This window comes from Sorghum bicolor, chromosome 1 (genome assembly GCF_000003195.3).
Source record: "Sorghum bicolor cultivar BTx623 chromosome 1, Sorghum_bicolor_NCBIv3, whole genome shotgun sequence".
Taxonomy (NCBI): Eukaryota; Viridiplantae; Streptophyta; class Magnoliopsida; order Poales; family Poaceae; genus Sorghum; species Sorghum bicolor.
This window is the reverse complement of record NC_012870.2, coordinates 72,315,205-72,332,259: the sequence shown is the minus strand read 5'-3', so window position 1 is coordinate 72,332,259 and position 17,055 is coordinate 72,315,205. Positions and strand designations below refer to the sequence as shown.

The 17,055-nt window shown below is 47.2% G+C and overlaps 1 protein-coding gene across 1 annotated transcript; it reads left to right on the top strand.

Annotated features, from left to right (window-relative positions):
• On the top strand, positions 4,382–8,192 carry LOC110431654 (leucine-rich repeat receptor-like serine/threonine-protein kinase BAM1). Its single transcript, XM_021450898.1, has 2 exons — positions 4,382–7,042; positions 7,507–8,192. The coding sequence occupies exons 1-2, from the start codon at positions 4,480–4,482 to the stop codon at positions 7,947–7,949; spliced, it is 3,006 nt and encodes a 1,001-aa protein (XP_021306573.1). The 5' UTR covers positions 4,382–4,479; the 3' UTR covers positions 7,950–8,192.

Genomic DNA, 17,055 nt, shown 5'->3' with positions numbered 1-17,055 from the left:
GTGGTGCAGCTGGATCGGAGCCTGGAGCCCTGCAGTTGTGGTTGTGGAGCCCTGCTCCTGAGTATCAAAGTATTCAAGTCGCGTTGACATCGACGAACGATTTCGATTCAACGCAAGGGATCGAGGAGCAGAGCAGGCCATTAATTGTGTGGTACAATGTAATTAATACGACATGATCATTCATTAGGTTTATTGCTCTACAGATAACAACGTCGTAAAATTAACGAGAGAGCAGGCGTCGACTACGTACCCCGAGTTGTCAAGATGTTGGTTTGCATACTACTATAGTACATTAGTACTACGTACAAGACAAATCAGCTACTACTCGATTGCTCAATCAGCAAAACGGACACTACTGCAGCTAGCACAGTGCCGGCAGAGGACCGTAGCATAATACGGCCAGGATCTTGCACTATGATACGGGCCGTATGTCGGCCCGGCCCCTACGCTACGACAACTACAAGGCTGGAAATGTGGCAAGATGAGCCTACTACTTTACTATAATCGCCAGGACCACGCATCGAACATCTAGAATCTAGACGTGCACGAGGCACCTCACAGGTCACAACAAACAAAGCACTGCTGCTGCTGCTAATCCGCGCATTTTACTCTAATCTACGGAGTGGACCGCTTGCCTCTGGCACTGCACGGAGTGGACCGTGTGCGGGGTAGAGTGGGCCGTCTGCGTTCAGAAATCAAGAATACGTACTCACACAGCTCGTCAGGCCACAGCACAGCAGCAGTCCCATGGCACTAGTCCAAAGCCACCAGCTTGAATAGCGTTTCTATATATGCACTCGCTGAAACGTTGGCGAGTGGTGACGGGAAACTAAAACAACAGAAGAAGGGGGCCCGCACCGCAAAGTGTTTATTAATCGCGGGCTAATGGTGGGCTACCGCCGCTTTGTTTAATGGAAAAAATATACTTTAGGTCCTTCAACTTTCGCGAAAGTCTGATTTTCATCCCTGAACTCTAAAACCGGACAAAATACATCCCTCAACTTTTAAACCGTGCACATTACATCCTTGACCTGGTTTTGAAAGCGGTTTTATCTTTATCTTTTTATTTAATTTAGCTGATTTTTTTTGAAAAAGCACAGTAAATCACATAAAAATTATAAAATAGAAAACTCAATTTTGTTGGACTTCAGATCAGTAGTTCCACACATTGAATATATAATATAGTATGTTCTAGTACAAATTTTTTTGATGCATCTTTAGATCTATGTTTTTCTGTAATTAATTAGACTAATTATAGCTACATTTTCTATGGTCTAATTGTGATGAAATTTATGCGGCGAGCTAATTATTCTATGTTTGAGTTATAGTAAAAATTTTATACTCATTGAATCATGTATTACTTAGTTATAGATTTATTTAGGTTTATGCTTGTTAAATTATAATAAATCTATAACTAAGTTATACATGATCTAATGAGTAAGAACTTTTTTACCATAGTTTAAACATATAATAATTAGTCTAAAATAAAAAATTCACCACAATTGGACCATACAAACTATAGCTATTATTCTAATTAATTATAAAAAAATAGTTCTAAAGCTACAATAAAAATTTTGTACTAAAGCATACTATATTATATGTTCACTATGTAGATCTACTTATCTGGAGTCCAACAAAATCAGATTGACTATTTTATGAATTTTATGTGATTTACTATAATTTTACAAATATTCAGCCAAAATAAATAAAAATGAAAAAGACAAAACTGCCTTCAAAACCACTCATAACCATGTCAGGGACGTAATATGCATGGTTTCAAAAAATGAGGGATGTATTTTACCCGGTTTTGAAGTTTAAGGATGAAAAATAGACTTTTGCGAAAGTTGAGGGACGTAAAGTGGACTTCTTCCTTGTTTAATCCGCTGGGAGCAGCAGCAGGCGCCCAAAGCGGCCGCCGCGTTGGGCCGCTCGATCGGGCCCGACCCAGCCCCACGCCGGGCACCGTGCGACACTGCAAGTCTGCCACGCATCATCATTTCCTTCTCCCCGGCCGCCACCCCGCGCGGGCTCCCTTCCATTCCATTCCATTCCTCCTCCCCCTGGCCTCCTCGTTCGCCCGCCGAGACGGGGTCGGCGGCCGTGTTCGCAGGCAGACAGGGACTCGCGGTCGCGGGGTTCGGGACCGCATCATGGCCGGCGCATCATGCCGGCGCCGGGCCGGGGGCCGATCGGTCCTTCCGCGCGTGTTTCCGCTGCCCCGGGTGGAAATGATTCAGGTGCCCGCTGCCACGCTGCGTTTGCGAGGAATCGTGGCTCCTCGTGGGTCCTCCTCCCCTCATGCGGAGTTTGCCGAATGCTTTGCTTGCTTGCTCGCGCGGTTTACGGACGCTTGCGCGGCACTTTAGCTTTGTTTTGTTCCTTGATTGATGTTTGCTGATATGACGGGCATTCTTGGATATGTTTGTGACTCACGTCGTCGTCTGAGAGGTAAATAAATAAAAATAAAGACGCCCTACCTGTCGTTAGAAGATGCGGTCACGGTAATTTCCATGTTTGTAGGTAATTCGGCGTACCAATTACTTACTGTACGTAGTATACAAGTGAGTAGTACTACTCTCCATGTGCACCCAGGCTCACGCTCTCCACGCTTACCGCACTGTTTACTTCCCCGAACTGGTACGAGTACAGCGGGCTCCGTTTCTTGCTCCCGATACGGTAAATGCAGTCCTGCCACTGCCACAAGTTTTGGTTGGGTCACTTTTCCATGAATGCGTGAGCTCATGCTCATCGTACATAGGCCCCATATGTCACTGATGGAGGCGGACTTGCCGTGGGCGAAGTGCATGGACCATAATTACTCCTCACGACATTAGTCTGTACTTCCATCAGCATAACAATCATCAAAAACTTTAGACATTCAACACCAAATGTAAAGCTCTGGGTACCGAAATTCACTTGTTCGGATCCGCAGGGCATCACATAAAAAGATTGTCAGTACTCCACTGTTTCTATCACATTAAAACCCTCGAACTATCTCAAAATGGAAGATGAGAACTTAGCTTTAAAACTTATTCGCTTATCTAAAAAGAAGTCAGAGCTGAATGTACTTGTCCTTGATTTGTTGTGAGAGAAAATTATTGTTAAGTAGCTGATAGATTCGGCAGATAACCTCAAATGAATAAGACCTTAAGCCTCATTCGAGAGGAACGGTGTCAGTTTCTACAGTATTAGTACTAGGGAGTCTTATTATACACTCTAGTAAAAAGTATCTTTTTCTAAAAAACAATTTGTAAGCTGATAAAATCAGAAAAACTAGCTTCATCGGTTCTAGGTAAAAAACCAGAGGTAAGAAAAATCCTTCTAAACAGACCCTAATCAGCAATCCCAGAGAAACTACTACTCAAAGCCTGTAGGTGGAGAACTCGAGAGCGTCTATGGCCTTGTTTAGATAAAAAAAATTAAATTTTGACACTGTAGCATTTTAGTTTTTATTTGTCAAATATTGTCCAATCATGACTTTGCATACTAGTCCATCCACGAAGGTGTTTTTTTTAATTAAGAAGTTAGCGCCTGTTTAGATGCACTCAAAAATCTAAAAGCTTATAAGGTTTTTCATCACATCGAATCTTACGGCAAATGCATAGAGCATTAAATATAAATAAAAAATAACTAATTATATAGTTTACCTGTAAAATCGCGAGACAAATCTTTTAAGCATAGCTAGTCCATGATTAAACAATATTTGTCAAATACAAACGAAAGTGCTACAGTGTCAAAATCCAAAAAAAAATTACATCTAAACAAGGCCTAAACAAGGAAGTGTAGATGTCACATGTACAAGTTTTGTCATACTAGCTACCACCCCACCATTACAACATGACTAGAGTATAATTTCAAATGTACCATACATACACTCCTTGTTATTCAAGCATAAGATGTTTAACACAATGATACGGTCTCAATACATCACTTTGACTTATTTTTTTTATAAGAACATACTACTTAGTTAAATTAACTAAGTTTAATAAATTCATCTCGTAGTTTTACTGACAAATTCTGTAATTTTTTTATTAGTATCCTAACACCTCACGAAACACCCTATATCAGGCGATACCTGATGTAACACCCTTAAACTTTGCGCCTGTTGAGGATTCTAAAATTGACCAAATTGTAAGTAAAAGAAATTTGACCAGTAAATTACATGAGGGGGTACTCCCAAATCTATGTTTGCGGTGCCCTTTTCTCTCTTTTATTCACATTAGAGCCCCTTTGAAATGCAGGAATGTTACCGAATAAGAGACGGCTGATGTAACGATGACACACTGCAAGTCTGCAAAAAACCTTGAGGCCATGGAAAAGGAGGCAAAGGAGCACAGTGCAAATCTATAAAAAAAAATCCCACGCTGTCAAACAAAACAACAACGGAAAGAAAACGAACGGAAAACAACACACTCTCTATAACCCACTACCCACGCTGTCCGCCTGCCTCGGACACCCACTCCACTCACCTCACCATCCATGGCGATGGCGCCCTCCACGGCCGCCGCCACCACCCTTCTCCTCCCCGTCTTCCTCCTCATCGCCACCGCAACTCACTGCACCGCAGCCGACTCATCCTCCTCCCCGGACGCGGCCGCCCTCCTCAACCTCTCTGCGGCGTTAGCGGACCCCTCGGGCTACCTCTCCACGCACTGGACTCCGGACACCGCGCTCTGCTCGTGGCCGCGCGTGTCCTGCGACGCCACCGACACGCGAGTCATCTCCCTCGACCTCTCCGGCCTCAACCTATCCGGCCCCATCCCGGCCGCCGCGCTCTCTTCCCTCCCGCACCTCCAGTCGCTCAACCTCTCCAACAACATCCTCAACTCCACCGCCTTCCCCGACGAGATCATCGCGTCGCTCAAGAGCCTTCGCGTTCTCGACCTCTACAATAACAACCTCACCGGTCCGCTGCCGGCAGCGCTCCCCAACCTCACCGACCTCGTCCACGTCCACCTCGGCGGCAATTTCTTCTCCGGCAGCATCCCAAGGTCCTACGGCCAGTGGAGCCGTATCCGGTACCTAGCCCTCTCCGGGAATGAGCTCACCGGCGAGATACCGGAGGAGCTCGGCAACCTGACAACATTGAGGGAGCTGTACCTCGGCTACTACAACAACTTCACCGGCGGGATACCACCCGAGCTCGGGAGGCTGCGGGCGCTCGTCCGCCTCGACATGGCGAACTGCGGCATCTCCAGGGAGATCCCGCCGGAGGTGGCCAACTTGACGTCGCTCGACACTCTGTTTCTTCAGATCAACGCTCTGTCTGGGAGGCTCCCAACGGAGATAGGCGCAATGGGGGCGCTCAAATCGCTCGACCTGTCGAACAACTTGTTCGTCGGGGAGATCCCAGCGAGCTTCGCGTCGCTCAAGAACTTGACCCTTCTGAACCTCTTCCGGAATCGCCTCGCCGGTGAGATTCCCGAGTTCATCGGTGACTTGCCGAACCTCGAGGTTCTGCAGCTGTGGGAGAACAACTTCACAGGCGGGATACCCACGAACCTCGGCGTGGCGGCGACCAGTCTGAAGATCGTCGACGTGAGCACGAACAAGCTCACAGGCGTTCTGCCATCCAAGCTGTGCGCCGGCGAGCGCCTGGAGACGTTCATCGCTTTGGGCAATTCGCTATTCGGCGACATTCCAGACGGGCTCGCCGGGTGCCCGTCGCTGACGAGGATTCGGCTGGGAGAGAATTTTCTCAACGGGACAATACCTGAAAAGCTGTTCACGTTGCCGAACCTGACGCAGGTAGAGCTGCACGACAATTTGCTCTCCGGTGAGCTCCGGCTGGACGGAGAGAAGGTGTCTCCGTCGATAGGAGAGCTGAGTCTGTTTAACAACCGACTGACCGGTCAGGTGCCTACCGGGATCGGTGGACTCTTGGGATTACAGAAGCTGCTGCTCGCCGGGAACAGGTTGTCCGGCGAGCTCCCGACGGAGGTCCGGAAGCTACAGCAGCTCTCGAAAGCGGACCTTTCTGGTAACCTGATCTCCGGAGCGGTGCCCGCGGCGATCGGCAGATGCCGTCTGCTCACCTTCCTCGATATCTCGAGCAACAAGCTGTCCGGTAGCATCCCGCCGGAGCTCGCCAGCCTCCGCATCCTCAACTACCTCAACGTTTCCCACAACGCGCTGGAAGGGGAGATTCCGCCTGCCATCGCCGGAATGCAGAGCCTGACAGCCGTGGACTTCTCATACAACAACCTCTCCGGCGAGGTCCCGTCCACCGGTCAGTTTGCCTACTTCAACGGCACATCCTTCGCCGGCAACGCTGGGCTCTGCGGGGCGTTCCTCTCCCCGTGCCGCTCCCACGGCGTCGCGACTTCGGGCTTTGGCTCCCTCTCTTCGACGTCCAAGCTCCTGCTCGTGCTCGGCCTCCTCGCGCTGTCCATCATCTTCGCGGCCGCGGCCGTGCTGAAGGCGCGGTCGCTGAAGCGGTCCGCCGAGGCGCGCGCGTGGCGGCTGACGGCGTTCCAGCGTCTGGACTTCGCCGTAGACGACGTGCTGGACTGCCTCAAGGAGGAGAACGTGATCGGCAAGGGCGGGTCCGGGATCGTGTACAAGGGCGCGATGCCTGGCGGCGCCGTGGTGGCCGTGAAGCGGCTGCCGGCCATCGGGCGCTCGGGCGCGGCGCACGACGACTACGGCTTCTCGGCGGAGATACAGACGCTGGGGCGCATCAGGCACCGCCACATCGTGCGGCTGCTGGGTTTCGCGGCCAACCGGGAGACGAACCTGCTGGTGTACGAGTACATGCCGAACGGCAGCCTCGGCGAGGTGCTCCACGGCAAGAAGGGCGGCCACCTGCAGTGGGCGACGCGGTTCAAGATCGCCGTGGAGGCGGCCAAGGGCCTCTGCTACCTGCACCACGACTGCTCGCCGCCGATCCTGCACCGCGACGTCAAGTCCAACAACATCCTCCTCGACGCCGACTTCGAGGCCCACGTCGCGGACTTCGGCCTCGCCAAGTTCCTCCGCGGCAACGCCGGTGGTTCGGAGTGCATGTCCGCTATCGCCGGCTCGTACGGCTACATTGCTCCTGGTACATTTTCTTCACAAATCACTATCCAGTTATTTTTCTGCTCCACTGTTTGTATACTCCTACTCAGCTCACTGTACAGACTTTTCCATGTCACTGTCCTGTGAAATCACTGCTGAAATCTTCCACACCATCTGAAAGTTTTTTACAATGTCCTGTTTTTGATACTTGTGTGAATTCACACACAGTGCCACCGTATCATGCACTTGTGTGACACTGTTTATATACTATACGGAGTAGTACGAACATGCTTAGACTGGTTCTGTTTGTCGTGTGGAAATTTTGAACAGAATGGGTTCCCGTATCATGCACTTATTGGTTTTTACTGTGTCCCACACACCAGACGCATCGTACATCCCCTGAAACATCTGATTGCTGCGTTTCGTCGCTTTGTCGTTTTAATGGATCATCATTGGGAATTGTTGGCTGTGATCTTATGTGGTCTCGCTTTCTATGTCCCCCCACAGAGTATGCCTACACGCTCAAGGTGGATGAGAAGAGCGACGTCTATAGCTTCGGCGTCGTGCTGCTAGAGCTCATTGCCGGTCGCAAGCCAGTCGGAGAGTTTGGGGACGGCGTGGACATCGTGCAGTGGGTGCGGATGGTGACCGGGTCGAGCAAGGAAGGCGTGATGAAGATTGCCGACCCCCGACTCTCGACGGTGCCTCTGTATGAACTAACCCATGTCTTCTATGTCGCCATGCTATGCGTCGCGGAGCAGAGCGTCGAGCGCCCCACGATGCGAGAGGTCGTGCAGATACTAGCCGACGTGCCCGGCTCGACATCCACGTCCATTGACGTGCCCCTTGTCATCGAGCCGAAGGAGAATGGGAGCCCGGGGGAGAAGAAGCAGGAGCAGCAGGAAGGGTCACACGACTCGCCGCCACAGCAGGATCTTCTTAGTATCTAGAAGTGCAGTTGCAAGAATTGATCGTACTGATAGTAGTACTTTGTAGCATCCTTGTTCGTTTCAGTGAAGCGTTGGAACGTGGCGGTATCTGTGTGTGTGTGTGTGGAAGAGGTGATTTGTGCATGTTCCCGTTAGCTAGATTGCCACTATTACGTTAAGTATGGTGAGTTGGTTGGGCCTTGTAATCTCTGTCCCATGTACAAATCAAATCAAGCTGTTTGAGCTTCCATTTGAGTTCTTAAATCTCTCAAGTTGCAGAAATGGTTTGGAATTGCTAGTTTTTTTTTTTTTTTTTGAAGAATCGTTCCTTTTGAAAACCCTACCGGAAATGGCTTCGAAATTGCTAGTTTTTTCGAAGAATCGTTCCCTTTGAAAACCCTACCAGAAATGGCTCCGTCCACTGGTCCTCCACAAAATGCTGCGCTATGCAGGGGTGACACCAACGGGCCAACAACGTCTCAGGTCAGAGCCCAGAGGATTACGAACTGGCATTGCTGAGCTCCTCCCGCTGTTGCTGCTGTCCCCTACAGGCTACAGGCCACAGGTTGAGCCCTGCCGCTGCTGGCTCTGTTCGGGGCTTCCGGCAACCGGCATGGAGACGGCAGGTCACAGGTGCACGTGAACGGTCAATTCCGCTCCGCTGTGCCCTTTTCTCATGTGGAGATCAATCCAGGTGGGTGTGGGTTCGCGCCATGCTGGCCGCTTCCAGTTTGAAACATGTCACTACTGCACTGTTGGGCAGGTTTGTTTAGTTCCAAAAAAATTTATAAAATAAATACTATAACAATTTCGTTTGTAATTAACAAATATTGTCTAATTATAAACTAACTAGACTCAAAAAATTTGTCCCCGTCGGGGTTCACGAGGCCGGGATGAAATGCATGCCCCCGTTCCCGCTCTCCACAGGACCTGACTCCGAAAGCCTATATACTTGCAAGGTCCAATAATTATGATATATAAGTAAAGTTGAAACTCTAATCTTTTACTTTGTCTCAAATGTAAATCTTTGTAAAATAGATTTGTTTGTATACTATTAATATAAATTCGTGAATATGTGAATAATTAACATCACATAAACACGTCCTACGGGGATTATTTCCCGCACAGGAACGGTGATAGAGAGAAAATCTCTCCCGTGACATTTGACCGGAACGTGGATAAGAGAAGTTTCTTCCCCGTAAAAACGAGAATGAGGAAGCACTCTTCAACGCGGAATTCGCTGTTAACATCTCCAGTCTCGTGGCTTCATGGTGTGAGTGATGACTGAAACACGTTGTTTAGGCGTTGTTTAGTTTCCACAAAATTTTGTAAAATTTTTCGCATTCCCCATCATATCAAATCTTTAGACGCATGCATGAAGTATTATATATAAACGAAAATAAAAACTAATTGTACAGTTTGGTCGGAATTGACGAGACGAATCTTTTGAGTCTAGTTAGTCTATAATTGGACAATATTTGTCAAATACAAACAAAAGTGCTACAGTGTCGATTTCTCAAAATTTTTCAAAACTAAACAAGGCTAATACCCCAAAACAAAAAAACTTTTCAAGATTTTCCGTCACATCAAATCTTGCGGCACCTGCATGAGACACTAAATATAGATGAAAATAAAAACTAATTACACAGTTTAACTGTAAATCACGAGATGAATCTTTTAAGCCTAGTTACTTCATGATTGAACAATAATTGTTACAAACAAACGAAAATGCTACCTTTCAAAAAAAAACCAAAAAAATTTGTCGGAGCTGCAGCTGCAACGCAGGCAGGTCGAGCAGGACTGCAGGCGCGACGACGTGAGTGCGCTGCCACTGTTTCTATCCTGCACGTGGTGGTGGTGAGAAGGACGCGGCGAGATTCGTGCGTGCAACCAGGTACCAGGCCAGCCGGCCAGGGTGTGTTCCCTCTTCCCTGTGGGTTGCTACTACTACTGGTCAGGTCATTTGTCACACAGGTCACACTCACACCATGGCTGTTTGCTGCAGCCTGCCGCGGCGAAGAATCTTCTGACCCGCCATGGTGATCTGAGCGGTTCTCGCGGCTCCGAAGACCGATCACAAGTTCATAATTGTCCTTTCATGCTGTAGAGAGTCTCTTTTGTGGTTCATTTCTTCGACAGCTTAATTTTCCACAAAATAATGTAATTATGAAAATCATATCGATCAAACTAGCTCAAATTTAACTTAGTTTATAGTAAATAATATTACCATTTATATCTTTAAATAATTTTATTATAAAAATATATATTATAATCAATCTAATAATATTTTTTTGTCTCACGAGTGTCGGTATTTTCTTTATATAATTTTAATTAAAATTTAAACTATTTGATTATTCCTTTTATAAATGGAGGTAGTAGTACATATGAATAGTCAGGTATTCGAGAGTAATGATCTCCCTTACGCCAAAATGTAAGTTAGTGGGACCCTTTGCAATCCCTTCCACCAATAATAATGTATTCTTTCGATTTGGACAGTTCCATTTACGGTTGCCATTGAGTGGTTGAGCAAGTGAGCAACCGGATATATGTATGGTCCCGTCCACGAGACCACAACAGCTCTTGCTCAGAGAGAGAGAGAGAGAGAGAGAGAGAGACCACAACAGCTCAACAATTCGATGACACCAACGCCTGAGACAACAATAACAACGACACTTCTGGTTGTACCAAATACTGCCTTTGCTCAGGCCACTATCAGATCAACTTCAGTTGCGAAGAGAATGGCCCTGGAATTTGGGAGTACATACAGATATTTGTCGAGCATCTGCACTCATCTTGGTACTAGCATCTTTTTTATACGCCTCCTATGCTTCATTCAACCGCTTGAAAACTGATAACGGTTTCAATCGGCACATATCAAGTTTCACTTTGTCTTGGTCGACCAAAAAAAGTGTCTAAAATTAAACTAAAATAGCATCGTCACATCCCGTTTTAATTTAGGTTGAGAAATAAACTAAGATGGCAGCAACTGTTGACACCATTTTTGGGCACGTGTCCAGGATGGCAGGACAGGGTGGCAGTACGATGCGGGTTGCTGGTAAGGATGGTTGCCGATGAGGGAAAGGTTGAATGTGACTAAGTCCTCAGACAGTAATATGGTGCCGATGACCAAGTAAAAGGGTCTGCCGATGACTATGGCAAGGGGATTGCCGATGACGCGAAGGAGGAGTCCGGAAGCTGCCAGTTGTCATGTGGAGGAGTTTCGGTTTGTCACGAAGGATGGTTTTATTATTTCCTTATGTTATTCGTATCGTTTTGTATACGGGTTCCGTGTGATTTGGAATTCGAATTCTAATCGTGTCTGGTCGTAGCTCTTTGAGCAGGGTATAAATATAAGCCCTAAGACCTTGTAATCAGAATATCTATCAATCAATCAAACATACGTTTTTTACTCATATTCCAGCATTTACTTTTCGACGACTTCGTCATACGTTTTCTTTTTGTTACGAGTTCTTAGGAATTCGTCGACTCAAGCTCGGCGTATCCTCAAGTTCCGCGTGAGTACCTCTTAGCCGTGACATCCGGGCGTATCGCTGTTGTCAGGACTAAAGTATTCGAGTTATTACCTTTGCCGATAGTAAGGTCAAATCGGCTGGCACGCCTTAACGTTTGGATCGGGTATTAGCCCTTTGTGTTTGCAGACTAGTTTTTGCATCAACACATCTTCTGGCACGCCCAGTGGGACCGATTCAAGATCAAGATCAACATGTCGATCTCTGACCTCGATCAAGACAACGTCATCCCCGTGACGGAAGCTAACCTCAAGGATGAGCAGAAGCAAGCTATTGCCCAAGCCATGGAAGAGTTCAAGCAGCAGTGCCTGAAGTCTTTCAGCATAAACAGGAGCGGCGAAGTGGTCCAGAAAGATGCACTGCCGGCACCACGGCAGGTCACCTTTGACGCTAATCCTGGCAAGCTTCAAGACATGGTTGACAATGCCATCAATCGAGCGCTGATCAACCAAGCTGGTGTACTGTCTAATACGGTTTTCAACGCCGTGGCAAGAACCTTCAAGGAAGGACAAATCCCGCCGGATTATGTGGGCCCTTCCCATCATCAACCCACGGCACCAGAGGTCACGGCTCCATCGGCTGCCTTGACGAGTGCAAGTGCACAGTCTGCCGTCCCTCCAAGTACATTGGGGACTACTGGTGCACTATCTATGCCGATGGTAACCAACCCACAAATTTCAGTTGGGCAGCATAAACTGACAACAGATATGTTGGCATCGGCAATGTCGGGGTTAACTCTTCCTCCTAACTGGTGGGGTTATGGTATGCCTCCAGAGTTGACGCCGGGAACATCGCACATAACTGACATGAGGGGCAAAACTCCTATGACATCGGTACCTTCCAATGTGCCGGTGAACCAGAGTCCTCGGTATACCACAACTACTACTGCAAGGCCTCACACCGGAAATCCTCAAGATCCAATGTTCCAGATGCCTAACGCATCGGCAGAATCAATGCTGGTGCAACAGAGGCCTATGGCCCAGTCAGGGTATGTCAATTCAACGACGGTACCCAATTACCAATCATCGGCAGCACCTATGCCGATGAACACTAATAATGGATGGCTTGGACAGCAAGCCTTTCCACAGTCGCCCCAGCAGGGTTATCAGACTACAGGGTTCCAGCAAGGGCAGGTTTATCCCGGGTTCCAAGGTCAGGGAATTCCCAACCAGCCAATAAATTTTGGACAGCAACTCGGAGGACAGCCAATCGGTGGACAGCAGTTTGGTAGTCCGCAGATTGGAGGACAGGTGACCAATACGATGTTCCATACAGGTCACGTCCCGAACAGACACGTGGAGGTTCGCCACCAAATGCCAGATCCGCAGCCGCCTCATCGGCAAGATGCTGATGCGTATTGGGCCGATAAGATTGCCGAAGTAATGAGGGAACAATTTGGGATAAAACCCAAAGTCAACACTTATTCTTATCGGACACCGTATCCTCCAGCGTATGATTTGATCCCGCTTCCACATCGGTACAAAGTACCGGATTTTACAAAGTTTTCCGGACAGGACGACACGTCAACCATGGAGCATGTCAACAGGTTCATTATTCAATGTGGAGAGGCTGGTAACAGGGACGAATTGAGGGTTCGCCTATTTTCATCATCATTGTCTGGATCGGCCTTTACTTGGTTCATATCATTGCCTCCCAATTCAGTAATTACTTGGGCCGATCTAGAGAAGCAATTCCACAGATACTTCTTCTCGGGGGTTCATGAGAAGAAGATCACCGACTTGGTCAAGTTGAGGCAACGTAATGATGAGTCGGTTGAGGGATTTGTGCAGAGGATACGAGAGGTCAAAAATAAATGCTATAGCCTGGTTCTGGATGATCGGCAGCTAGCCGATTTGGCTTTCCAGGGTTTGTTGCCACACATCAGGGATAAATATGCTTCTCAGGAGTTTGAAAGTTTAAGTCACTTGGTGCAGAGGATATCTGATCAAGACATCAAGCCTTTCGAGCCTAAGAGGGCATGGAATAAGAAAGTCTCATTTGTTGATGAAGCAACAAGCTCAGATTCCGATGAAGAACCAGTAATCGGTTTGGCAGAATGGGTAAAAAACAAGAAGCCGATGTCTTGTCCTTTTGGGCAGAAGGAACCAGAGAAGTTTGCATTTGACACCGCCAAGGCCGATAGGATATTTGACTTTCTACTTCAGGAAGGTCAAATCAAATTGTCACCTAACCACGTGATCCCGTCGGCAGAAGAGTTGAAGAGGATGAGGTATTGCAAGTGGCATAATGCAACTTCACATGATACCAATGAGTGCAAAGTATTCAGACAACAGCTGCAATCGGCCATAGAGTCAGGGAGAATCAAGTTTGATAGTTCCAAAGCCCAGAAGCCGATGAAGATAGACCAACATCCTTTCCTGACGAACATGTTGGATGCTAAGGGGAAGGCTAAGGTCTTAACGTCGGAGACAGCTGAGAAGAGTGCATCGGTAGATCCTCAGCATCAAGTTACTACCGCCGATGCAAGAAGTAAGGGCTTGGTCCAGGAAGGAGCTAGCTCAGGAAGAATTCCTCGATCTGGTATTGTCATAACTCATAGAAGGCCTCGAGAGAGATGGCAACAACGGGAAGATCGGTACCGGCGCCAGCAGGAAGATTATCAACGGGAAGAAGAGAGACGCCGACAGGAGTGGAATCGGCACAGGGATCATTGGAATTGCCCATTCTTCATCCATTGTTGGGAGGAAAATATCAAGCTTCCTACTGTCAGAGACTGCCCTGAATGCAACGGTTATGATCGGTATGACAGGAACGATCGGCGTTATCATGATGATGAACGACGATTTAATGGGCCGATCAGAGGAAGGGCGTCAGTTCATGATCGGCTGGGGGGCAGGCTTAGCGTTCACGATCGGCTCGGTGACCGTGTCCAGTATTTTCCCAGGAACCAAGAGGAGCTTGAAAGAATGGCTGATGCGCGGGTTCCCGATGAATTCATATTTTGCAGGGATACTAACACGCATCGCATGGAGTCAAGAGAAAACCAACGCCCGACGGCAAGACAAAGGCCACTTCCTCCATGGTGCCCTCAAGGATTAACCAAGACACAGAAAAGGAGATTGCAACGTGAAAGGCAGGAAGAGCTAAATAAAGGAGAGAACTCTGGGAGTCGGCAGCCGTCAGACGCTAAGAAAGAAGGTCCATCGGCAGGCGTCAACATGGTATTCATGTTGCCGATGGAGTTTCTTGCACCGGCCAGTGACGATGAGTTGGGATTTTCTGATCAGATAGCTCAGTTGGCTCTGGATCCAATGACGGCTATCTTTGAGAAACCTGCCGATAACGAGAGGCAGCATCTTAAAGCTTTGTTCCTCAAAGGAAGGGTTGATGGGCAGCCAATGACTAAGATCCTAGTTGATGGTGGGGCTGCTATTAATATTATGCCATATGCAGTATATCGGAAGCTTGGGAAAGGGGATCAAGATTTGACCAAGACCGATATGATGCTCAAAGACTTCGAGGGAAACGTGTCTCCGGTCAAGGGGGCGATATGTGCGGAGTTGACCATCGGCAGCAAAACCTTGCCGACGACCTTTTTCGTGATCAGCGGAAAAGGTGCCTACAATTTATTATTGGGGAGAGATTGGATTCATGCCAATTGTTGTGTCCCATCTACAATGCATCAGTGCTTGGTTCAGTGGGTAGGTGACAAGATTGAGATCGTCCCAGGGGATTCTTCTTATGTTATCGCATAGGCAGAAGCGGATACTTATGAAAAAACTAGGTGCATTTCAGGAGAAGTTTGGGAGAAAGATTTTCTCAAAGTTGCCGATTATGAGATTCCACCGATCCAAGCAGTCGGTTCTGACGATGGTTTTTAATGGATAGATTCGCCGATGATGGAAAATTAGGCCAGGGATTCACATCGGCCGATGATTTGGTAGAAGTAGATATAGGTAGTGGTGATAGGCCTAGGCCTACTTTTATTAGCGCTAAACTAGATCCTGAGTGTAAACGGCAATTAACTAGTTTGTTAAAGGAATATAAAGATTGCTTTGCTTGGGATTATACAGAGATGCCTGGTTTAGACCGATCAATTGTTGAACATCGGTTACCCATTAAGTCTGGATTTCGGCCACATCAGCAACCAGCCCGCCGATGTAATCCTAACATTCTACCTGATATTAAGGCCGAAATCACTAAACTTATTGAAGCTAAGTTTATTCGGCAGTGTCGGTATGCTGAATGGATTTCCAATGTCGTCCCGGTTTACAAGAAGAACGGGAAGCTTCGGGTGTGCATTGATTTCAGGAATCTCAATAAAGCTACGCCGATGGATGGATATCCAATGCCTGTCGCCGATCTACTGGTTGATGCTGCGGCTGGCCATCGGGTCATCAGCTTCATGGATGGTAATGCGGGTTACAATCAAATATTCATGGCAGAAGAGGATATTCCAAAAACCGCATTCAGGTGTCCTGGTCATGTTGGACTATTTGAATGGATAGTCATGACTTTTGGGTTAAGGAATGCCGGTGCTACTTATCAAAGGGCTATGAATTTTATATTTCATGAGTTCATCGGCAAGATCGTAGAAATTTATATTGATGATGTGGTGGTCAAGTCTGGAGATTTCTCAAAGCATCTTGCCGATTTACGAAGAGTGTTGGAGTGCACAAGGAAGCATGGATTGAAGATGAATCCCAACAAGTGTGCATTTGGTGTATCGGCAGGGCAGTTTCTTGGTTTCATAGTACATCAGAGGGGTATTGAAATTAGTCGAAGATCTATCGATGCTATCAATAAAATAGTGGCCCCTACCAATAAAACCGAGCTCCAATCTTTGATCGGCAAAGTGAATTTTATCAGAAGATTTATATCAAATTTATCTGGGAGAATTCGTGCTTTCAGTCCTCTTCTTAAATTGAAAGCCGATCAGGAGTTTGTTTGGGGAAAAGAACAGCAGTTGGCTCTAGATGAAATCAAAAGGTATCTAGTAAACCCTCCAGTTTTAGTTCCACCTCAACAAGGGAAACCCTTCAAATTATATTTATCTACCGATGGATCGGTTATCGGTTCAGCTTTGGTTCAAGAATTTGAAGGGAAAGAGAGGGTAATTTATTATTTGAGTAGGAGGTTAATTGATGCTGAAACGAGGTATTCGGCCATTGAGAAGCTGTGCTTATGCTTATATTTTTCATGTATCAAGCTAAGACATTACCTGTTGTCGGCCGAATGTGCTGTTGTTTGCAAAGATGACGTGGTCCGATACATGCTATCTATGCCGATTATGAGTGGTAGGATCGGTAAATGGATTTTGGCGCTGTCGGAGTTCGATTTGCGTTACGAGTCGGCTAAGGCAGTCAAAGGGCAGGTTATGGCCGATTTTGTGACTCAGCATTGCGGTCTAGTGGAAACCTTGGAAATTGCACCCTGGACGCTCTTCTTTGATGGATCTACCTGTGACCGGGGAGCAGGAATCGGCATTGTATTAGTTTCTCCTAAGGGGAGGAAGTATGAATTTTCCTTGCCGATTGTTGCTACATCAACAAATAATCAGGCTGAGTATCAAGCTCTGATCAGGGGATTGGAGTTGTTAAGAGAAGTTCGTGCTGATGCTGTTGAAGTATTCGGAG